Genomic DNA, 25367 nt, shown 5'->3' on the forward strand with positions numbered 1-25367 from the left:
ATCCTAAAACAGTGGTGCAAATTCTTTTCAAAATTGATGTAAAGTGTAATTTCAGTACTTTGTCTTCATTTACTTTCTGGCTCTGTTTCCAGTCACGAATTTCAATTTGTGTTAAGCTGCTTAAACTCAACTATTTAAAAAAAATAATTATAAAATATTTTCTAGCTTTTTGTGTTTGCATACAGCCTTTCTTTGGAAGTACACATTTCATCTATAATCCGCAACTTGTTTCTATTGCGTGAAATTCGTTAAAGTTTAAATTGTCAGATAAATTAGTCACCTACCATTTCTGACTTTGCTGTTTGCTCAGCATAAAAGCACCAGAGAAAAGTCTGGACACACAGTGTAGAAAAAACACTGAAGAAAGCAAAGCTGTCAGGTGTGCTGATCCAAGCTACTGCTAAGATTAAGAGCAAAAGCCCTCTTAAGGCTTTTTGAAGTGCAGTCTTAAAAACAGCAAAATACTGTTATGAAAAAGGCTCAGAAAAAGAGGAGCAAAGAAGGGAATCAGTGCCTGCTGAGTATAAGCTCATTGGAGTTACCAGCCTTAAAAAGGTGTGGACGTCACAGAGATGCTCCCCGGAGATTAAGTAGTGCGCACCTCCCCTCATCAGTTGCTGTGTCTTTACCAGACACTGAGAAAAAGAAGACATGGTTTCTGCCTGTGACATTCCCACCATGAATCATTTAGAAGGAGCTGTTATTGTGTGGGGGCTTTGCTAGTAACGGTCAGATTTAAGCCGACACTTTAGTGGCAACCAAAAAATCCTGCAGTGACATATAGTCCACCTGGTTTGATCTTAGTGGGACCATCATTTATTCAGTGAGCCAGGCCACATCTTCAGGCTCGGTAAGGACTGTTAAAAAGGAAGCAGCAATGATGGAGTGCTGCATCAGTTAGCTTGACCTCTACACTCACCAACAGAAATGGTTGCAGACTGTAGAGTGAAAGGGAAGGAGACAAGAGCTGCTCAGCCTTGAAGGAACCCCCTCAGGTGATGGAAACTGTCCAGGTGATGACTGACAGATTGAAGAGTGTATAAAACTGATATGAATTTAAAAAAAAATGTTTTTCTGTATTTAAACATCCTTGTTTACTCCATAAATATGAGGTATATATATTTTTTGTTTTAGCTATGATGTCTTAACAGCCCAACAATACAAACGGATCTATGATCCTACTTTGCTTCTGCAAAAAATGAAATTAATAAAGAAGCTAGAGAATGACAAAAACAATGGTGAAGGTCATTCCTTACAACAGAATGATAAAATCATGATCATTCTATTATATATTATTGCTTTGCAGCTCATGTTCACTATAATGCCTCTCATCCAAATACACATACTCTTCTTCTCTTGCTCCTTCTTTTGTCTGATGGGTCCAGTCAGTGACTCCAGTTAATTTCTTTCATTGTTCTTCTTCTTTTATCTTTTTGCGTTTCCTTTTCAAACGTTTAAACTGCATTTACTCCTCACATTATTACTGCTTTCTGTTGGCTATTCCTCTGAACTTGTAGATTGTCTATAGACTGCTCATTAAAAGCTTTTTAATGACACTCACTGCTGGTAGACTAATATGATGTCAGGGTTTTGCTGAGGCTCACTCCTCCTTCATACGAGGGGGGCTGACAACCAGCCACAGTTGAAACACTTTTCAAAGTCACCTCAGAGTAAACTAACTTGCTCACAGTCAGCAAGTGCTCTGTGCTTGTCAGCTCTTCTTTTATCTCTGATAGAAGCAGGTTGGTGCTAAAATGTAACATCTGAGATCTTTTTATTTCATTTTATTTTCTGACTGGAGAGATATCAAGGTTACATAGGGACACTGTTGATGGTGGATTACCTGAGATAGCAAACCACACAAACACACACACACACACACACACACACACACACACACACACACACACACACACACACACACACACACACACACACACACCACTAAACACAGCGGGAGTCTAATCAGATAGACAACCAGGAACAGAAATAGAATCACAAAAAAGCAAAGATGGCTGGAGACGGCCAAAGACAACGCAACACCGACAGAGCTACAGTTTGACAGGTGAGTGTCACAGTGAGGACTATTCTCACTTACACCTGTCATGGGTAAGTCAGAGGAATATGTGTGACCTTTTTAAGACTGACAAATACACACACAATCTGGGTCTGCTAATGTTTGTTCATCCTTTGTGAAATGCTATTTTAGTGCTATGCTGTATTTAAAAATCAGACCTCCACAAGTGAAGGGGCGCAGCAGTGTGAGCCTCCTCTACAGACCAATGAAGGCCCAGCAACTTTACACTCAAAATGAGCAATCATCATCCAGGACTGACTGATAAAGCTACGTTGCATCACTTTTTCTGACACAAATTGAAGGTGAGAAAAGCCATCTCTAGATCACGGGACAGAAAGGATACATTTATGAGATTACTTTTAAATTCAAGTACTGACTTGATCTGAATGGTCTGCACCTACAAGTGCAAAAAGATCTACATTGTTTGTAAAATTGTACATTTTACAAAGACATAATACTGGTTGATTAAGCTGAGAAACTATACTCCTTTTTGAAAATTATATGCTCCCTTTGAATGTAAAACAAAATTGAGAGAGACATGTTTAGCAGAGACATGTGTTGCATCAACTCTTCTTTGAATAGCAAGCAGGGTTTGTGCGTCTGGGCCCTACAAGGGTTTTTCTTTTGCAGGAAGCCTCTAGCAGCTATAGAAAAAATGGAGGGCATTTGCTTTATCGTTCATTTCTGCTTTCCGCTAACACGTAGGCTGGGTTTCATGTGGCATTTTGCTGGATCCAATCAGAGTATATCTTGTGAGCTAGCCCAGAGCTCCTACCTTAGGCTGCGGGACCGTGGTCTCATGGCGGGGGAGCGTCGTCCCTCCTCATCTGTGATGCTCTCAGAGCTGAAGTGTTTGGTAAGGAAGTGCAGCTCGTCAGGTGTGGGCTGGAAGGGCAGCTGGTGCAGCTTCTCCTGGGATGAACAGGAGGACTGTGAGAGGAGGAGCACAAACGGAGCATAGATTACAACCAGCACTGAAGCTACAGTGAGGAGTTAGGCCGGAGCTAAACTGGGATTAGAAGAACTCTGGGTTGAGTTTGTCTTTGGAGTAAAGTTTAGTCCCCTTCTCATTAGAGGAGAAAGGGACAGGAAAAGCAGATTACTCAAAGCTGGAAATGCCTGTAAGGTTTGAAGGGAGCTAAGCTAGGATTATACTACAGGCTAAAACTATTTTTGCTTGTATGATGTATTTTTGAAAAGTTAAAGTGCTCTAAATGGAAATTGGCGCAAGGACATTCTAGCATTATCTCTAGCTGGAACAATTTGTGGTAGTCTGTCCTTGCAGGAATTCCTGGTGTTTCTACACAGAAAAACAGAGTGGAAAGACTGAAGAATGAAGTGCTTGGCATAGCTGTGAATCTGTGTGTCATCAAATTATAATGTATGTAGCTTTGCAATTCCACTACTGGAAAGGTTTTCCAAACAACTTTAAGCTGAACTTCAGTGAATGTGAGTTTCTAAAGCTGACAAGTGAAAAGTCCCTGGTTTGATTTCAGTAGGAGGCACGAATCCTTTTGGGGTTGTGACAGAAAGGGCATACAGCATAAAAAAACCCCCACCAGTTAGGGTGAAATTCACACAACAAAGGTCTTATTTGTCCGAATAAGATAAAAGAGAAGGGGGGCTCGGTTCTCTCTTACTACAATGATTGTGTTAGTCTGGATGCTCAAGTTCACGGCTTCTCAGACAACTTAGCCAGGCTGCTGCCTTTGATGCACAGCAAGTCTCATTTTAAAGGCAGGAGCCACAGAGGAAGTGTGCAATTTTAAAAAAGGGAGATGAAAGAACAGCAGAAGGTAAAGGACAAGGAGGAGAATAAGACCAAGTGGGACATTTGACATGTCCCTAAGAGTGAGGGAAAGAAAAAGAGTAGGACGCAGAAGTACACAGTAAGGTATCAGAATGAAGGAATCAGCAGTGGAGGCTACGGCAGTTTTGCAGCTTTGTAGTAAGTGAAATAAAGTATGTGTTTCTAGTTTTCATGGATGAGTCTATAGATCACTACAGCAGACATACAAATACATGCATAGACAGAGTATAGTGAATTTATTTACCGAGACAGTGGAACTGGGAGTGTTAGTGCCATATCCAGAGGAAGGCAATGAAGCGAGAGACCAGCGTCTGCCATCCGTCCTTAAAAACAAAGAGCGAACATTAAAGAAAATGAATGAAGACATCAGCACTCAATGATCATTTTCAGTGAAATACCACATATTCTCCACAGCCAGAATAACAAGATGAAGTAGTGTCACATACAGTGGAAAAGTATTACAGTGGGTGGAAGAAAAGGTGAAGCGGAAAGATAGCATGGAACCTAATGTGTGCAAAAAGCATCCACTGAGACTTTGCACACGTAAAGAGAAGCACCACAGAGTTCACAGACTCGACAGCTCATCCTGTGTCAGAAAAGCCGGATTCTTTACTTCACAAATACCTTCTGGTTATCAAACATTAGCCAGCTTTTTGTCACTTTCAGTAAATATTCATCCTAACAAACCTGAAGTGCCTCCTTACCCCTTCTGTGTCTCAGCTCCAAATCCAATTAAACATGTCCGACTTTAAAAACATCTCGCAAGTATTTCATTTCTTTTTGTTTTACACTTTTGGCTAAAACGAGTGAAACTTCTTCTGGAGATTTTTGAAGAAATTTATAAAAAGATCATAAAAGCACTTATTTGAATGTCTAAAAAATGATTTGTTTTTCCTCTAAAAAAACAAAACAAAACCCTGTGGTGTTCATTATGATATTTGTTTATGGATGCAATTCTCTCTTTTGTTTTTTTGTCTCTCTATTGCCTACGTGTTCTGGGGGGTCTTCATTTTTCTCGTGTTACCTTGTCTGTCTACATATTCCTGTTGTCTCGGGACTGTCCCTCATTCAATTTAGTTCCACTTTTATTTTGAAGGTTAGTTCCTCTTGTGCTTTTCTTTGTTATTCCTTCCTTCTTCTGCCCCCCCACTGGTGTCTGATTGACTTCACTCCTTATTACCCTTCTTCTTCAAAAGGAACACTCCTGGTCTTGCTATTTAGGATGTTTGAATTCCTACAGGAGAGGCTAGCCTGAAGAGCCATAACTGAAAATGGATTTCCCCTGTGGAAGTGTTTTGTGAGAACAAATGAGAATGTTTGAGTATTCACCAATAGAAAAAAACAAGAGGATGCTTTTTCATGTCATTCTTATCTCTACTTATTAAAAAAAGCAGAGATAAGTGTGTGTGTGTGTGTGTGTGTGTGTGTGTGTGTGTGTGTGTGTGTGTGTGTGTGTGTGTGTGTGTGTGTGCTGAGTCATGCAGGACAGAGGGCAGGAAGAGGCAGGCGGAAAAGTCAGAGGTCAGAATGGAGACATTACCTGTCAGACCTGTGTCCATGGCTGTGAAGAAGACAAGACAATGGTTTTCTCTTTATTTATTTATTTATTTTTATTGCTGTCACACAGACTGAAAAATAGATGCAAATTGCCTCAGTTGGTTTTCCAAACAAAACATATCTGATAAAGAAAAACGTTTAACTGCTGATACTTTGTTGGCAGTGCAGAGTGGCACACTTTTTGTTGCAAGCCATATGTATTTTTTATTTTATGACAACAAGCACAATTATTTTCATGCAAAGCCAAATGAAAAATACATTTAAATGAAAGTGTTTCTGGTAAAATAAGGCTTTTATGCGAGTAGGAACAGTAGGCCCGTCATATCAGACTCCACCACACGGTGTCCCTCTCACCCCACAGTGTGCTGAGCAGCGGCAGCTCTGAGGTCAGTGGCTGGACAGAGAGGGATTTCCAATTCAAATCAGCACTAATGCTCCTTTTCGCTGCTGCACCTCACACACACAGTGTCTCGGTGTTTGATGACGTCGTCGTGCAAACAGCCTGCCTGTTCGGCTCAGTCCTCGAATGGAGAGTCTCAGTTCAATCAAATAGATTCCAACCCCCCCACCACAGCTAGGGATCACAGTGTCTCACAATAGTTCCCGGAAGTTAGCAACATACGCTAGCCACGGCACAGATATGAGAGTACAGATCTTTTAAAGATAAGATATGTAAAATAGTATTTACAAATTTGCCTCCTCATCAGCTCACACACTCATTTACATCAGCAGCTGCTCAGCTCTCATAGGTCACTGAGTTGTTTAACACTGTTTCAAAGATACGGACATTAAAAGATGAAGTACACCTTATCTATTTGGGCTCAACATCTGCAATCTATTACTTTATTTCTATTTTTTTTCCTGGTGTACTGTATAACTTAAAACTGAAAAGAACTGGTAAGAGCTAATGATCACTAATACAATCAGTTTGTTTATTGAGGACAACAGCGCTTCTGTGTTTTTTACATGTGTGACTGCAAACACAAACATCCTTAGCACATAAATGGAAGTCTTACCTGCGAGCAGGAACAAAGGAGAAGTGTGCAGCTGTGTTGGGAGAGAAGTTGCGAGGACTGTCCAGTGGGCTGGTCCCTGAAAAACAGAAGTAAAGGAATAAGCAGGAATGACAGTAAGACAGACAGAAAACCTACATCTGTGTTCACGTGATGAGTTCTTTCTTTAACACAGTGAACACTTTTGTGGCAGCTAATTCAGGGAGAATCACAGGGAATGAAAATCATATCCGATTACCTTAATTAACTTCTCATCAGCCATGAAGTAACTGATCGGGATGTGTTTTGTTAACGTGTGCCATTTTACTAATAAAAGACAATGTGTGAAGTCTTAATCCAGTGAATTTGCTCAGTGAAAAGAGATTTAAGAAAATTACACCACAGACTATGCAAATAGGTAAGAAAAATGTTTTTTGGGTTTTTTTTTGTCATCTCTGGACTTGTCATCTCATGTCATTGTTGCTCAGCAACTTGGTGCTACTATTGTTTGTATCAGGGATCAGCGCATCATGCTGATGCCAGTGAGCATGCCAACCAACCATGATCACGGAAAAGAAGATGCAAAGATGCAGAAGAGGAAAAGGGGATGTCTGCAAACGCACAACTGGCAACTGAGACTGATGATAAAGATGTGAGATGTCTTTTTTAAGTGGAGTTCAAGGAAATAAAAATCCAAGACAAAATAATAAAGAAAGAGGCAGAGGGACTTTGTATTACTACTCTGATCAAAGCCCAAGTAACGGCTCTCAGTAATGATATCATTATATCAATAATAAAACATAGCAAAGATGTGTGCTTACTCAAGACAGTAATCTCAAATACAAAATAATATCTGTGGATCAGAAAAAAGAAAACTTTGTCTTTACCAAAAGCTGGTTAACTTCCTTTTACTTTACCCTCTTAGCTCATTACCTACTGACTAGTAAGATGCATTAGAGGTAAATTCAGTAACTGTGTCGGAGATTTGTTCCATGCCAGGACTAATATTTTTCACCTTATAGATACTTTGCTTGAGCAGTATTACTACAAAACACTGCAAATATTTCCATCCCAACCCAAACCAAATACTTGGACTATAATATACTATTATATTTTTATAAATGTCTTCTTCTGTACAGGGTCTAACCAGAAACCTACTCTCGATGACATCACCAAGTTATTTTTGACCAGAAGATTTCCTTTGACGCAAACATTAAATAAATATGCCTTCTTTCATCTGTGCAGTATTGTTCATACTGGGGTTCTTAAAACTTTACAGAATGAATTATTTGTGCTGCAAGACATCTTCCTGCTGCATTTACCAACCTGAAAATATGAATGGGAAGATAAAAAGGCCCTCACTGTGAAAACAGAGCATGCGTTAAGTGTTCTGCTCATTCATTTGTTTTCCTTTATTCTCCATCACTTTAAATTTCTGACCTTGAACAAGACAAGAGCAAAATGAGAATCCGAATGTAAGATGTATGAAGAGAAGAAGCGTGGGCGATATGCAGAAAATAAATAGGAAAAATAAATAAATAAATAAACAGGGGAAGTGGCTGTAATAGAAGACAGAGAGGAAAGAAGATGGGCTCTCTCACAACCTGATTGAGTGTCTCATTAAGTGAACGAGCACACAGGGGAAAGTAAAAGGTAAAGATCTTAAAGGAATGACTCGTCTGTCTTCTTGAATCACACAGAAAGGTGGAGTTAAAAATTTAGATTAAGATAAAGTAGGTGAACCACCTGCTTTTTACATTTACTATTACACTGCTGAAAATATACAAAGATAAATGAATGCAGTTCAGTTAACTCCTTTTACATCACTTAGACTGATAACACATCATATAATGATTGTGGCAATCAGTGAGTTAATTACTTTTAACTGGATAAAGGGGAAGAAAAAACAGCTTCCCCAAACAAAATCACGTGTAAGTAGCTAAACAATAACTTAGTTTGAGAAACTGGGGACACAAACACTCAATTTCTGCTTCAACTTCAACACAGAAGGGAAACATTTCTCTTCACTGAACACCAAATATCTCCAGAACAGCTTGAATTGACTGTGAAGCTCATAATGCAGCCATTGCCACAGAAGCCACAGATGATCCTCTGTTTAATAAAGCTGACATTTTTTAATTAAATATGCTGACATATCCGAGCAAAAGCAGTGGAATGGATATTCACGGTCAGTATCTGCAGGGAGAAACAGCACTCTGATAATAATTCAGCAGAATGAGGCTGAAGGAAGAAAGGGTGAACACAGATGAATAGCAGAGGAACGGCTGGCTGCCTCAAAAACAGGAGGAGAGATTAAGTAGTCGGACATTTCCACATCAATTATGCAGTTTTCTCCGCAGCATGTCTGGACAGAGCAGAAACTCAAATATTAATGCGAGCATTTGATTGTCGTCAGATGGGAACCTCTGTCTGTCTAGTTGGCTGTGCAGAACATGTATGCACATATTGGAGTGAACAGGTAGGTTATTAGTCAGACAGATTGCTTGTTAGTGTACATCTTACTTGTGTCAAATGTCTTATACATGATGTAGTATGGCTGCAAGGATGCTGCTGAAGTTGCATTTAAAAGGACATGGAGTTGTCCCTGGAGCTGTTAGCAGGCTCACCCACTGCACCGATCCTCCCTGTTCATATTTTATACTATACTTAGAACTGTGTGTGCATATGTGCGTGGACATTATTTAAGATCCATCTCTCTCAGCAAAGAGAAATCAGACACATCAGCGATGGGTCAACTGGTGTGTTTGTGTTTAGAAAGGATGTTTAGGTCTCCTCAGACGTTTTTGCACGAGAATGTGTTTGTGCTCATAGGTTGATGACAAGAGTACCAGATGCACGCACAGGACACGCAGTCACGCAGTGTTTCACCACAAAAGAAAGTCACTTTAATCCTTTTTTTAATCACCAAAGACCGAACAGATTGTCATGAAACATAAAAACTAGACATTCCTTCGCTATTTGCTCTCCCAGCCTGTGGTATCCTCTTTTATGGGGAAGACACTCACAGCACCTGCAGGTTTTTGCCAAATAATATATTGATATGTATTTAATACTTGTGTGTATTAACACCTTCACAATTATAAGTCCATGAGCTAATGGACTTACTGACATATAGGGCTGCCACGATTTGTCGACTAGTCACGATTACGTCGACTATCAAAATCGTCGACGACTGATTTAATAGTCGACGCGTCGTTTGAAGCTTTGTAAGATCACAAAAGACGCAGGAATAAGTGGCAGGATTTAAGAGTGTAATAACGGACTGAGACAGAAGATGGCAGCACTGCATGTACAAGGATGCCAGCTGCCGTTAAACCCCGAAGAAGAAGAAGTAGCTCTGTCCCAGAATTCATAGCGCGGCCCAGCTCAGTTTCCAACAATGGCGGCAGCTAGTTAGTTTTAATATTACTCTTATTATTCTTTCTGGGCCACAAAATAAACGTTTAACATATTTTCAGGCGAGAATGTAGCTGTGTAAACCTCAAATATCTGCTCAGTTTATCAAGACACCACATATTTTCAAAAGCGCTCCGACGTTTTCGGAGACGTCTGTTACCCATTAGCTCGATAGCTAGCCGGGGGCAAGGCTCACTAGAGCCGTGAGAACACCGGACTCCCTGCAAATTGTTTTCAAACCCACCACCGTCTTTCGCTACTCAGGTTAAACATACATAAGTCACTTAGATAACTTACAAATGTTATTGTTTGGCTTTTTTTTTAGTATTTTATTTGTTCCTGAGTAAATCGGTTTGGCTGAGATTAAAGTTATAGTTTTTACACAGCTGAATAAACGTCAAGCAGACAGCTGATTATCAGAAGTGTGAGATGCTCGAGAATATACTCCAGTGTCCCGTTAGATTTTAGATAGCAAGGAGTTTATTAAACTTCACCGAAACAATCTGCAAATTTCATTAAAATTTAATAAACTATCATCTTGTCTTTATTTTTAGTTAGCACACACCTTAAACACTTAAAGCTGTAAGCTAATGATCGTTATATAAGAGCAGATGCATGCTGGTGCAATAAGCTGTACGTTTTACTCCAATGGATGATGATCTGATTAGTTGACTAATCGCAAAAAATAATCGGTGACTAGTCGACTATCAAAATAATCGTTTGTGGCAGCCCTACTGACATATAATGTATGTTCAACACAACATGCAAATCATGAGTGCTGAGTCGATTGCTCGCAAGTATTTTGGACTGAACTCTCCACGTTTTTTGACAGAGATTAGAGCCGACTTGAAAACTCAAACAGACCTGATCTAAGATCACGTCTATGCTTTGTGGATCTCCCATGTGTGTCTTTATATGTACTGCAGTAAAGTGAAATAGCAGCAATGTGTCCATCTATTGATCGTGCAGTCTCAACTGACACCACAGTCAGTTATAATTATGCCACAATCAAATAGTTTCCAAAGAAAAATCACTATGGAATCTATGAAAAAACACTGTGGCATGAATTTTGCACCTGAATAAGAAAAAGTGAAGTGAAATGTAAATTATAACTGAGTGCATGTAGTAAGAAGTCTCATCACACCATATATAGAAGCTACTTTGCTGTCACATTTTTAGGTTTCCTGCAGTAAACTGCAGTGACAGTGACCTACTTTAGCAAAAACCAAGACATATGCTTTCATATCAGATACATGCAAATGTGATATCTACTCTGTGGCTCTTCATTTTCACTTGCCTGCTCCCTCTCCGGTGAAGACGAGGTGGGGAAATCAAAATAATTGGGGAAGGGGTAAAAAGAAATGTGCAATACATGCATATGTATGTATAAATATATTTAGCCTTGAGTCTGTGACATGAAACTGAACAAAAGAAAAGCCATCTTTCTTGCAGTCCTTCATTACAATTGCAAAAATGAGCAGTGGTTTGACAGTATTCATCTCGACTCAGAGCGTATAGCTGCCAATCACAAGCTGACCTTTACCAAATAACAGCTTTCTGTCAGCCAGGAGAGCGGAAACTACGGGCTGGTGAAGTGAAACAAATAGAAAAGATGGAGATATTCTGTGTGAGTAAATGGGGGAGAAGAGAAGAGAAAATGAAGCTTGATGTTAAAACATTACAAAAATATCAAGAGAGGAGAAAAAGAGATCATGAGAGAGGCAACAAGGGATTCATGCAGACCTCCAACATTTAATAAGTCTTTTTTTTTTTTGGAGAGGATTGGTGCTCATCAGACCCTCAGGATATTAGACTGAAGAATTTCCATCTGATTAGCAGCAAATGGCTTGGTGATTGAAACTATGATGAAATTCAGGATTATGGCAAGAGCGAGAAACTGAGAAGGAGGAAAAGGGAATGAAAGGACAAGGCTTAACCTCCAGTGGTTCATATTAATCAGTTCGTGTCTACAATGAGATATCACAGCCTGGATTAGACAGTTACAGTGGAAGTGTGGAGCTGTGTTCACACGTGATATGAAACCAAAATTTACATTATTCAAGTAAACAGATTCAAACTAAACAAAGTGTAACAGGACAGAAAATGAAAAACAGCATCTTTAATTAGTGCTGTTTAATTAGAGGTATTTAATTCCTGCGCAGGGTCTAGGACACATAGACAGCACTGCAGGACTAGTGGCACAGTTACCATGGCAATGTAGCAGCTGGAAGATGTAAATGGAGAGGAGGAAGGGAAGATAGAAGAATGGAGCAAAAGAAGTGTACAGTATTAGTAACAGCAAACCACACTGTGAATACAAACAGGCAACCACAGATCACTTCTACGCACTGCAGATGCCCCGTAGGACATCTATCCAGTCAGATATGAAACTATGAAAAGAAAATCATCATGTCAAATAAGTAATGTATGATGGTGAATTACTCCACATCGAAAGGAGCCAGCTGAGGTGGTTCAGGCATCTGACAAGGATGCCCCCTGGGCGCCTCCTGGGTGAGGTGTTCCAGGCATGTCCCACCGGGAGGAGGCCCCGGGGCAGACCTAGGACACGCTGGAGAGATTATATCTCTCGGCTGGCCTGGGAACGGCTTGGTGTTCCCCCGGATAAGCTGGAGGAGGTGGCTGGGGAGAGGGAGGTCTGGGCCTCTTTGCTTAGGCTGCTGCCCCCGCGACCCGGCCTCGGATAAAGCGGATGAAGATGGATGGATGGATGGATGGATGATGGTGAATTTTTTTATCCTCTCAGTGAGCTGCCAAAAACAGTTTAAAACCCCCTCTCAAAAACAAAAACAACATGTCTTTTATTTCCAACCCTTTCCATTGTCTTTTGCTAACTTCAGCCATCACAGTATTGTTCCTGTGTCATTTCACAGCATAATGAAATACAGGAAAATCTGATTAACAGATCAGTGCTTCAGCATACAAGTAGAATCTGTGCACCTTTTAGTCAGAACAGAAACCATACACTAACCACAGGACTACAACCTATAGATATTCAGCTGATATTCAGGGAAGACAGCAATTTACTTTATGGTGAACAGCAGCTCTTGTATAAATGATCATTCACTGACACCAAGGTCGCCAGTCACACAATAGACTGGTGCCAAAATAAAACAGTGCTTGTGCTATGCTGTGGGGAGTGGAGGATGACAAAGCTCCCATCAGTAGCAAAGGCTCGCTGATTGCTTGGCTCTAAGCCTGTGTTTCATAGTTCATGAGTAGTTTATGAAATCAGTATCAGGATATCAATATTTAAATATATATTTTGGTGGCTTCAGAAAATGGTTTGAGATCAGTGTCTGAGAAAGAATGTTACAAGAGTAAAAATAAACTTTACATTTACAAAGTGGCTTTTAAACTTCATTTGACTGACTGACCAAACAATACTTGTTTAAACAGTATAAACCAGCACTGTGCAGTAAAAAGTCTTTAACTGAGCTGGATTTAGCATGTTTGCAAAATTTATTTGCACTAAATTTTAAAACGCTATTAAAATTTAAATTGTTGCTGGTTTTGTTGCTGTTTGTTATTTAACTCTTTTGGAATTTAAGTTTATTTTACCATGTTAAGAAAACTTTTTCTCATATTGTCCGAAATATTGTTATTGGCAATATAATTTTGAGGCGATGTCACCCACCCAAAGAAACACTACTACCACTATCGGGTGAAGGTAAACACAACATGGTAATGAGTGTTTCTCTGTGTCACGCAGCCTCTCCTTAATATTCTCTCCTCAATATTTTACCATCTTTCCATCTTTCATATTCATTGAGCTCTCGCTCTCTCTCCTCCCATTCAGTTACTGCCACCAATAATCCTTTTCCATTCTGCTGTTTCAGTCTATATTTTGATTCCTTCGCTCAGTCCCCTTCAGGCACCATCAATCATAGTTTTTCTTTTTTCCATCTCTTTTCCATCTATACATTCGAAGGGTGGAGGAGAGGATGGGTGGGTGTGTGGGTTGGTGGGTTTGTGCGCTTGTCTTCCTGTCAGATGTGTTCAGAAGACATTTTGTTAGCACACATTTCATCGAATCATTTGGTGTGTGTGCATACAGCTTCTAATATCAGCACACACACTTTTTCATAGCGAACGTACGTATGATGGCATGGTGGGTGGAATCCTTTTGAAGTGACTCTTGCCTGCTTCTTCTCAGGAGTATTTCAAGAGTATTTGATAAGGGTGAAATATTTTTCTTTCTATAAATGTGTCAGTTTGTCAAAGATCAAGGCAAAATCTCATCTTGATGTATTTCCTGCTGCAAGATCAGCTTAAAGTTATAGACACTGACCTTACACAGGGAGACAAGAAAATGCAATACCAATTTGCCAAATTTGACGAAGTGGAAGCAGCTTCCCAATGATTTTATGTGCTCTAGCACATTACAAAAGGCTAAAGCACATAAAATCATTGGGAAGCTGCTTCCACTTCATCAAATTTGGCAAATCTAAGTCACCCAGCAAATCAGTGGTTATGCAAAATTATTGTCAAGGTGCTTGACTTCTTTTTATCTGATGAGATTAAGCAATCAAAATTCTGTCAAGAAACTACTGCTAATTGTGCCAGAGTGCCCTCAGATTATACAGTCCAGAAAATTTATACACTATCCAAAAAAACAAAACAAAATTCACCCATATTGGGGACTCCCCTGTTGTCCAAAAACAGTTGGGACATGGATTCAAGATCTTTAGGCAGTTGTTGGATGGGTTTGGGGAACTGGATGCTGACACGTTATTCTCTGTGTTATGTGGATTTCAGAGCGAGTGGATCTCACAGAGGCTCAGTCAGATTATGAAGTAAGGTGTCTGGAGACTGAGCCACTTCAGACTCTTTTCTTTGTAACTTGAAAATAGTAAAGAACAGCAAAGGTGTGGTGCGACGTACTATCCTTCTGTTATCAGCAACTGCTCTTCCTATGAGAGTTGTGCCTCGTCTTCAGCAATGTGTTCGTGGGAGTAACGGTAAGTGACATTCGCATGAATGCCTTCGACCCGAGGTTTCCCAGAAGAACATTGTATTGTAACAAAATAATCACCTGCATGCTCAGCATATATGCATATGTTTCAGTGATTTTAAAAGCTATACAAATATTGCAGGAATGCATACGAATTCAAGCCAATCAGCAAAGACAACCATCAGTCTGTCTTCTGTCTTGCATTACTGTAACGATATCTTGATGATGTCAGTTTTAAAAGTGTGAAAATCTAAGTAATGCATTGGTAACAATCTATACAATAATTAAGATGAAGTAAATATTTCATCTTAATTATAGTAACATGGTGTTAAATTACAAATAATAATATTTACTAATCAATAATAATGGCAACATTTATTTAAGGAGTAGGTTTGTTTAACAAAAAATACTTATTTTCTAAATATGTTTCATATTATACAGATAAGAGAAAATTACTTTAAAATCGGAGAACATTTTGCTAATATTATTTGCTTATTATTTACAAAGATTACATCTTAAAATAAAACTTTCTTTACTTACCCAGGCATTTAAATGCTTTTGTTAAAACCCTGAAGCAATTTTACAATAAAGAAAATAAACAATGAAGTATTTTTTTTTATTTCAGATTTCAAACTAATTAGTAACCAATGGATGAACATTAAAAGTACTAAATATTCAACAGCAACAAACTATTAGCTAAAGCATCATTATAAAAAACAATGGTTATTAATAAGTGTTAAAAATAAAAGTCTGTCTGCGGCAGCTGACCGTATGTCAGCCTGTGCATTCATTCACACAAACAAACATCTCACTGTGCGATCTCAGTGTGCTACCGGAGCTGTTAATTGAGCTTTGTTGGTGTGTGATTGTAAACAACACGACTCCATGTAATGCAACTTGTCTGCTGTTACTACACACTTTTAGCAGAACAACAACATTTGAGCAGAGTCAAAGTTTCCAATAAAACAACACCTAAATTATCACCTTTTCATCATAATTTATTCAGCAACTTTTGCTATGCTACCAGTGAGAGTGGATTTGGACTACTGAAACTGGTACTATGGATACTGATGATATTACAGTATTGAGTATATCAGGTCTATAGTTTGAAACATCAAAGGCAGTTTATATAAAGGAGTGTGTGTTACCTGTGTGTCCATGCAGAGGTGAGTGTGGTCGTGGCAAAGTGGGCGAAGTGCTGGACGTGACAATCAGGCTCTTCCTGTTGCTTGCCCGACAACTGAGAACAAAAACAAAGGCAATTTAGTGACTTCAGCTTAATCTAAGTTCAAATTTGAAACAAATAAAGTCAGGGTAATTAACTCTTTACATAAGTACAAGGATTTCATAGAACCTTCAATGAAGGACACATTCCTGGCATGGAATTTGCTTCTATAAATGTTCCTTGGGATTTCATAGCCACAATCACCAGTCACAGACATTATGAAAGCACATCATAACCTCACACACTCTTATGAATGCTAAGTTAGTCATTTGTTCTTGTTTACTCTTATCGACTCTTATAGAGTGAGGTGCGCTCAGCTGAATTACAGCTTATGCAGAAGATGTAGTTTTAACAAAATAAGAGACTGAAAGGTTTGGGCTGGGAAAAACAGATAGGCATCGTTAGATGGTACTCTGTAGGAGACCTCAGCTCCCCTTTGGGCTAAGATGCTCATACGGATGTGTACATACTGCTGTACCAAAGACACTCGTCGAGGAAAGAGCAATCTGCTTTAAAGCTGTGACATCTGTCCCTAGACAGAAGGAGAAGAGGAGGAAATGAGGGGGCAGTCTTCACAGCTAACACCTCCAACATAAGCTCACAAGATTATTCGACTTTGTTGTTTACTCTGAAGCTCCGAGCCAAGTGTGCCTGTAATGACTTAGGAAGGGCTAGCTTCACTCAGGGGAAATTACAGATGGAAGAGGATGCTGTGATGTGGCATCCAGGTACGCTGATATGATATCTTTCTAAAGTGACACATTTGCTCAGCAGCCACCTCTCACATTCAGACAACACTGGCTGAGAACAATGCACGTGAAGGCAGATGCCCATGTTGTTTTTAATGAAAACGCAAACATAGTGACTATATTTTAAAAATGAGCATTACACCTATTCTGTCATGCTTTAAGAGTGACAGAGAACCAAAAGCTGTATGTTCACAAAAGATGCTGCACAACGATTGCTAAACAGTATAAAAGCTAGCAAAGCACAGGAAGCTAAACTCAGGCTATAGTGATAGGCGCCCAATGTTATGAAAACAGGTGAGTGAACAAGGCGGAGGACAAGACCGACTGAGGGAATTAACTGGGAAGAGGGAAGAAAATGGGAAACACGTGAAAACCGCCACATGTGAGAACAACTAGACAAACATTAAGTAAAAACCAGAAGAAAAAACCCCCGAGAGAATTCACAGCCAAACCAAAATGGAGACGAGAGACCAGGGGCCCGTTCTTCGTACCTCGCTAAGTAGGTTAGCCGGATTAGATTGTTGACGATTTCGCGTGATCCTGGATCAGTCGGTTCCCCGAAGCTCATCCGGGACTTGCTGTCATAGCAACAGAGCCGTAAGCGTAAACCTGCTCGGGAGCAGGTTTACTTTATGTAAACAGGATTAGATCGCGGCCACGCAGGTATGTCCGCGTCATCATACGAAAGCAACAGCGATATTCCACCACTGTTTCACTGTTTCACCATAAATAAATAACATCAATGTAACTAAAGATAATGCAGCACCTGATCCATTTATTGATTTCACACAGGTCATTTCCTAAAAAAGGGAAATGTACTATTAACATTCTATCACATGTATGTGATTATTACAGATGTAATTCATATTTCAGAGTAGCAATTGTAAATTACTTCGTGTAATCAAGATGAGAGACCACGGCTATAAAAGCGAAGGTGGATTTGGGAAGCCTGTCGCAGCCATGTCCTGTCCGTATACGCGAGCCACCCATTGCGGAAGGTGCAAGATTGATAAGGAGAGTCCTCAGAATTCAGCGTATATTGCGGGATAGACAGGATCCTTTAGCTCAGCGCGACAGTGTGCTCATAGAGAGATATCGATTTTCCCGTGAGGGTATTATTTACTTAACCAACTTGTTGACGAGGGGGTGCAGGACCACCACCTGTCTTTTTTTCCTCTGCCCTTTTCTTGGTTGCTGTTATAAACAAACAGATTATTCCAGGGTCTCTTTCCAAGAGACTAAAAGCAATATAAGTGATAAATATTACCATTCTGTAGGATATTCTTATATTTCACTTTTACCTGTTCCCATGTTCTAGTGGGTCCTGTCGTGGCTCTAATGTGAAAGAGGATAAAATATAACATATTATAATATAATGTAATATAATATTGGATAATATAGTGTAATATAATAAATCTACCCTACCGCCTACTGGTGATGGCCAGAGGGGCCGATGGCGCGATATGGCAGCCTGGCTTCTGTCAGTCTGCCCCAGGGCAGCTGTGGCTACAACTGTAGCTGCCTCCACCAGTGTGTGAATGTGAGAGTGACTGAATAGTGGCATTGTAAAGCGCTTTGGGTGCCTTGAAAAGCGCTATATCAATCCACTCCATTATTATTGTTATTATTAAATTACTTACGAGTTTAATTTGTCAGCAACTTCCTGCCAGCCCTCGCTCCTTGCTTTTGCAGCCTTTGCAGTGTTCCCTTGCGTTCTGATTAAACTCTGAAACTCCTGAAATCCCTCACTCAAGAGTTCTTGCTCTGCTGCCGAAAAATACCGAGCCGAGCGCGCTCCGTCGACATTTTCGCCGACCAATCAGAGGGTTGCCGATCAATGTTTCTACTATCGATGCGTGGCCCCTTTTACGACACCCAGTGATGTCACATTACTGCGTCCAGCTGTACTAATCGTCAACAGCAGGTGTGTTCGGGGAACCGGATTAGCGAGCTCACGGTTAGCGCGATGATTTGATCTTGGATGTGTCATTTGATCTTGGATGTAGTAAGCGACGTACGAAGAACGGGCCCCTGGACTACAAAGCAGGATGTTTTTTATCCAGGTAACGTCATGTTCAATCCCATTTTATCTACAATGAAGGTGGCTCACTTCGTGCTGGAGTATATTGTTTTGGTAGTTTTTGCTGCAAACCTAACCTGCTCAGGTTATTTTTCAGGTTAGGGAGCAATTGGTGCAAAATCAACACCTACTGACCAATTAACTTTATGGAAAACAGCAGTCACTATTACTGGAAGACCTCGTGCGTGGATGGTAGGAGTGTAATTCAGAGTGTAATTCAACACTGTAATGTCTTTGCATTTCCCTGATGAACATCAGTAAAAAGTAGAGATTCTATGACTCAGTTCTATTCCTTGATTTTTATTTGTGTTGCCTGAAAATCTACAAAATGTTTATTTTTTTGAGCCTTGATATACCCTTCTGAGAACCAGCCTATTCATTTCTGTCCTGTGTAATGGACATTTGTTTTTCGTCAATATCTTTTGACTTATTTGAGCTACCCTACTAAGTCCTGATGTGCTTAATAGAGGACATCCTGGGCTTTCCATTGATATCTCCTGAGTCTGGGTATTCTGTTTTAGTGCCAAAGAGGACGGAAATTGAAGAAATGTTCAATGGGAAGACTTTTTTTCCCTCGGTTCTCAGAAAATCTGGTCCTCAAACAGTACACCTATACTGCGCTTAGAGATCTTCATTTTAAATTTGCATGTAGACTAAGTATAACTTTGAATTCTGATGATCTACTCTGACCACTAAGTACTACCAGGGCTGCAGCTGAAAGAGCAAAAAACAAAATGATTTTCTATTTTAAATATAAACTTAATGAAATGCTTGATTTTAAGCCATCAGATTCTCTCGTGTCTCAATTTGGTGACGTAGTTGTAGTCAGATGTCCCACACCTTCCATGTGAACGTGCAGAGAAACCCAGAGTTAACTTAGCGAGTTGATAAGCAGCTTTGTATGACTGCTTATCTTGATTTCCAATGTTCAGTGAATCCAGATAACAGAAAGATAGCTGGGGTATGTTGAACTCTGCTCACACTAAACCTGATAACAGACGCAGAAGGACAGGCACCAACAGAAAGAGGAACAGACGAGGCAACACTGAGGAAACTAAAACAACTAAACATGAAGACATGAACCAAAACTAAAATGAAAAATGAAAATTAAAAAATGATAAAACGCTGTAATATCGCAAATACTTAAAGACACATAATGAAATCTAAAGCAAAACTCAACAAGAATCAGTTGCAGACACTGACAGTGTAGTTATACTTGTTCTACTTCTTCTACAAGGACTGGGATGCATGTGCAGTTGGCCCGTCGTAATGTAGTTTCTCAATGGCCAAGTCCAAAAAGCAGACTAGCAACAAAAACAAAAAGGTATCCTTGAGCTCGCTTTCTGATGATTGGGACCCGAGTGGAGCCTAGCAGAGTTGTGAACATGGAAAGCATCACAAAGGCTGTAAAGGATCTCCATACTGCAGGATAACTAATTACCTGGAGCTATTTTAATCCCACACACAAGACCAACAAAATTATGATTTATGTCATTTACTACTATTCTCTCCCTATGCAGCTGACGCAGGTTTATATCAATCTACACAGCAGCCTGTTGAACTGCATCTCTCTGAATGGAACCTATTTCAAAACTATGCGTGTGTCAGATTATGACGACACTGTCTTTTACTTTTCTTTTTTGTTTTGTAACTTTAGCAGTGGATAAAAACAGTGGTTAGTTTTTAACATTTTACTTTCGTAAACTTTAAGGTTCTTGATCATGACAGAGCTCGTATATTGAAACATTATTATTGATTATTGACTCATTGACAGCATCAAAGCTAAAAGCAGATTTTTTAAAAAAAAGTTTTAACTATAAATTTACCCTTTATAGTTAAAACAGAATGGTTGGCATTTGTTCATCTTTGATTGAGTACAAATCAAGCAGTCCTGTATTATGTCTGTACAGAAGACAAATGCTAAGTACTTCCTTTCAGTCCTGCTGTGTGTATATTATTCTAAATTGTAGGAAAATGTCTTTAGAGAACAAATGGACAGACAAATTGGGACTCTCCTGGCAAATTGTCTCGATGCCAGCAGGTGTCGGCACAGTAACAGCATGTGTGTGCTGTGTTAATTGGCCCATCACATCTGCTGGCTGTAATTATGCAGTTGTGTAGTGCAGTGTTTTTGACAGGCTAAACGCGCCTGAATGATCACACAACAAACATTTTTCCACAAAGAAAAAAATAGTTTGAAATCTCTCTTAAGTATGTTTTTAAATTTTCTTGTCAGATATGCTCTTAATCTTTGTTCTATGATTTCTACGCCTAAAGTTTAGGAACTTTAGTAAATCTTACCCTAGTCCTTTAGTCTAGCTTCAGAGTTAATGTATTAGAATTGATATTTAGGTAAAGGTTATGTAAAGGGAACAAAAAGCGCATCTGGGATTTTAAAAAAATATATTTCATAATGGCAAAAAATACTATGTGTAATGTAGATACGATATTCTGTATGCAAATGCATGTATCTTCTACCATCTGCTGAAATGTGCCACTTCAGCAGTTTGTGGCAGCATGTAGTCGACACACAAACATAAATGACAGATGTACTGCCAAATTAAAGATTCAGTGATGTGTGTTCATGGAATATCTTCATCTTACGAAGACACACATATACACCATTGATCTTTTGAAAGTTTTCCCCTAAAGCCTGAAATTTAAACGTCGAAAACACAAACGCCTACACAAAAAAGTGGCCTAAGGCAGGTGATCATTAGGAAATAGTAGAAGAGATGTACAGAAAGGGTCAGCTGGAAAGAGAGAGAGATGAACTGATGACCAAAATTCAGAGTCTGCAACAATGACTACAACTTCAAGTATTAAAGTAATGGATTGAATGAACAACAGGGAAGCTAATTAAACAGTTGCATGGCCTTAAGGTGCTATTAGAAGAAAGGTCATTGGGTTTGTCATCAAAAAATGTTAAGCTGAAGTCTTGATGCTGCAAATGAGAACAGATGATTGAGGCTCCAAAATGTATAGGCTCCATCCTCTGGGGAGAAGGGGTGTGGTCAAGAAAGTCAAAGAAATCTGATCATTGGATTCATTTTCAATTTAAAATTCAAATTATAACCAAAAGTCACATTTCTTGATGCATGCTGAATCATCCAGGTAAGCAAATCTCCAAAAGTTGATTCTGTTCATCTGGACGTAGAAACACTGAAAACGCTACGCTACGTCCAGAATCAACTTCTGGAGACAAAAGACGTATTAGAATTTTTCTGGATCTGTAAATGCCATCCAAGCCTTCAAAGAAATCAGGAATGGTTGCTGAGGTAATTTGTAAAGTTTTAAAATGGAAATCTTGAGGTAAATGTGGAAAAGGTGATGTTGGTTTGACAAATGTCTGCCAGAAAGCAGAAGATTCAGAGTAACAACAAGGGATGAGAAGCGAAGAGAAGAAGATTAAGAGAAGCAAAGGAACAAATGAACCGCCTTCGCCAGGAGACGACAGAAGGGTGACAATTATGGCTTGCGGCTCTGAGAGTCCCGCTAAAACAAAAAAACTGTTCAGCATGTAAAGGTTTCTTTACAGCAACCGTCACTCAGTCTGCTGCTGTGAACAAAGTTAATGAACAAATCATAGTGACTGTCTCAACAATATGGAATACCATCCGAGTCACGCATCAGAAACGCTTGGGGAAAAGAGGAAGTGAGCAGGTGCCTTCCAGTGGAGCTTAATTTACTGAGGCAGAGGAGTTTCCATTAAAAACAATGTCAGCTTCTTTCATCTGTTACTGACCAGAATATAAAATGAATCTATAACATGATGCTTTTAGAAATCTATCGAAGCTCTTCTACTATATTGCTGAAGTCAGATGAATATAGTATGAGCGATAAAAGTGTTATTATGATCATTATGACTCTTCTGCCAATCATTTTCTTCTGCTTATACACTTCATGTTCAATTACTTCAAGTAACATAAGGATTGGAAGTCATGTTTCACATATATAAATGGATTGGCCGTCAAACACTGACAGTTTGAAATATATATATACCTTAATGCATTTAGTTTATGCTGACCATAAGACAGTGGAGATTTGCAGCCAAGTAATTTAAAATAGAAATTAGACTGTGTTTTGTATTTCCTTCTCCCTTCATTAGTTTTGGGTCACCAGCCAAGGTACCAAGGACATATGATGGTACAAAGGCGCAAAGGATACAAAGCTGGTACAGTTAAAAATCAAGAGCAACTCCAGTAAGTTGCTGTTGGTTGAACCACTGTCAACATTAGCTTCCTGTATGTTTATTTCTGACTCACATAGACAAATGTAACTTCAGTACCGAGACTACCAACCTACCTTCCTTCTTTCTCCTGCAGGCATTTTGGATCCCTGCTGGGAAACATGCATCCATTATGCAGAATTGACTGAAGGCTAGACACACTGTCTGAGTGTGTGTATCCATGTGTGTGTGGTTCTGTGTGTGTTTGTATGTGTGGGTAGATAAGTAAGCTTTTGGGTACCTGGTATCATCAAAGCAGCAGGCTGTCAGGTAACAGCACCAAGACTGAATTGCTTCTCTGGCTGAAGAAGGATTTATGGCTGAATCTTCAGTCAACATTACCACAGCTAGAATGGCCTTTTTTTCTCTTAGCAGTTTTTATCCAAGTTGATCCACCTGCCCATTTAATAGTATGGTGGAAAGTGATTAAAAGATATCATTTACAGCAACAGAAAAAAAAGGCTTATTTGTTTGTTTCTTAAATATGAGTTTAGGGGATTTATGACATGCCCACCACTTTGTTTTCCCAAATCTGTAAATGTTTGAACACACGTCTGCTTACTTTATGTCTCTAAAATGACAAAAACCTTGAGATCCAATAAACTTTTTCACTATAACACACAAAAGGCACAGTTATAGAAGTAGACATACAGGTTTTGACATGGCTGACAGACTAACAAACAGCTGCACTGGCAGATGTACCCACACACACACACACACACTAAACAGACAGAAGGTAAGTTTATGTGGATAAGATCTATAGCGAAACACATTTCCCACAGCCCACACAATAACTTTGTCTGCGGGTTACAGCCACCACAGGAAATCAAAGTGATAACAGACTGTGTGGTGACATGTGTGTATGCTCCTGCGGCAAGAGCTTTAGGGTTAATGATCTAACAAATGAGAAAGGATTCAACTCTGCATTGTTCTTGTGTCACTGTGAACAGTTTCTAACAAAAAACGTTGCATCAAACTTTTGTTTTCTTTTAAATGAAAAGGGTTTTTAGAGGAAACGTTTTTTTATAAAGCACCTTTATTAGAGTGGCATCAGAAAAATTAAAGGTACTCATCTAGATCACTGTCACCGTCACCAACACTGTAAAGATAAAGAAACTATGAAACACAAAGCAGCCAGTGTTTCTGGGGTTCCTATTCAAACAGTCAGTAAATTACAACACAAGTCAAATGGTTCATTCAGTCATTTATTAACTTAGTGGCAGGTCTTAACTATTGCACTATTTTGGTTTTGACGTCATGTGCACATTGCCCAAGAGCAGGTGGCAGTTTAGCTCACTGGGTGAGCAGGCGACCCAGGTTTGAGTTCAACCTGTGGCCCTTTGGTGTATGTCTTCCCCCTCGCTCACTCTCTCCACTGTACCACTATCCACTAAAGGCAAAAATATAATAATAAAAAAAACCTTGCCCAAGAGCTGCCATATTGAACAGGATACAAAGCACCGGTTGCTAGGGAAAAATGTGGTTGGTGGTTCCTGAAGGTTGCTGGTAGTCACTGGGTGACATTGGTTGCAAAGAAACTGCTGGACCAAAAATCTCCAGATGATTAATTTGCTTGCTAGCAGATGGTTGTCTGTAGTTTTCCATGTCATAGTAAACCTAAAAACAACTATATACACAGTGGACACTAACAGCATTTCTCAGAGAATATGAAATAGTATTTTCACCTTAAATCACCATTCCCAGTTCCTATAGGTTAGTTTTGCACAGCCAGCACAGCTTCACTGGTCAATCCAGTAGAAGACCTGAAGGTTCAGCTGCAGAGGACAGCCCAGGGATCTGGTGTCTGTGCCATGTTTTGCTGGCACAAGATGGACCTACACATTATCAGGCAATTTTAGCTGACTGCAGTTCCCATTGTGCCAATTTAATGTCAAATAGCAAGTATAAAAGAGGAAATGATATCAAAGAACAGTGGAGCTACAATCTTTTGAAGTCTAAAACTGACAAAAGAAGCACACTTTTGTTTTAAGCGCAGGCTAATGAAACAATAATGCAAAAATAGAACCATTTTGCATTTGAAATGATGTTAAAACTATACGGCTAACTTAGAGAGCTTAAAATAATCTGTATGTAGACATTTCTGTAAATGATGGAAAAGCAAAATGTATTATGCTTCTGATCCGAATGTGATAAACGCTGCTACAAAAAAAGAACACAGTTTATTTTAAAACCTTCAGATCACCTTCAATCAGTGCAAATGATGAATGTTATGCCTGATTACAGCTTAACGTCATCTGTC

General features: G+C 39.4%; 1 protein-coding gene across 8 annotated transcripts in view; it reads right to left on the bottom strand.

Annotated features, from left to right (window-relative positions):
- Positions 1-25367, bottom strand: part of mast2 (microtubule associated serine/threonine kinase 2) — a 153860-nt gene that overhangs the window by 34125 nt on the left and 94368 nt on the right. For 7 of the 8 annotated variants that reach the window (XM_085387706.1, XM_085387707.1, XM_085387705.1 and 4 more), the window contains 5 exons: positions 15974-16065; positions 6461-6536; positions 5428-5448; positions 4132-4210; positions 2853-3007 (listed from right to left, as the gene is read on the bottom strand). In XM_085387706.1, coding sequence (XP_085243832.1) covers positions 2853-3007; positions 4132-4210; positions 5428-5448; positions 6461-6536; positions 15974-16065 — 423 coding nt within the window. The remainder of the gene's footprint in view (positions 1-2852; positions 3008-4131; positions 4211-5427; positions 5449-6460; positions 6537-15973; positions 16066-25367) is intronic. The other variant, XM_085387708.1, reaches the window with a different exon arrangement.

This window comes from Rhamphochromis longiceps, linkage group LG17 (assembly GCF_057381845.1).
Source record: "Rhamphochromis longiceps isolate RC_006_pf linkage group LG17, R_longiceps_female_GT1.1, whole genome shotgun sequence".
Classification (NCBI taxonomy): Eukaryota; Metazoa; Chordata; class Actinopteri; order Cichliformes; family Cichlidae; genus Rhamphochromis; species Rhamphochromis longiceps.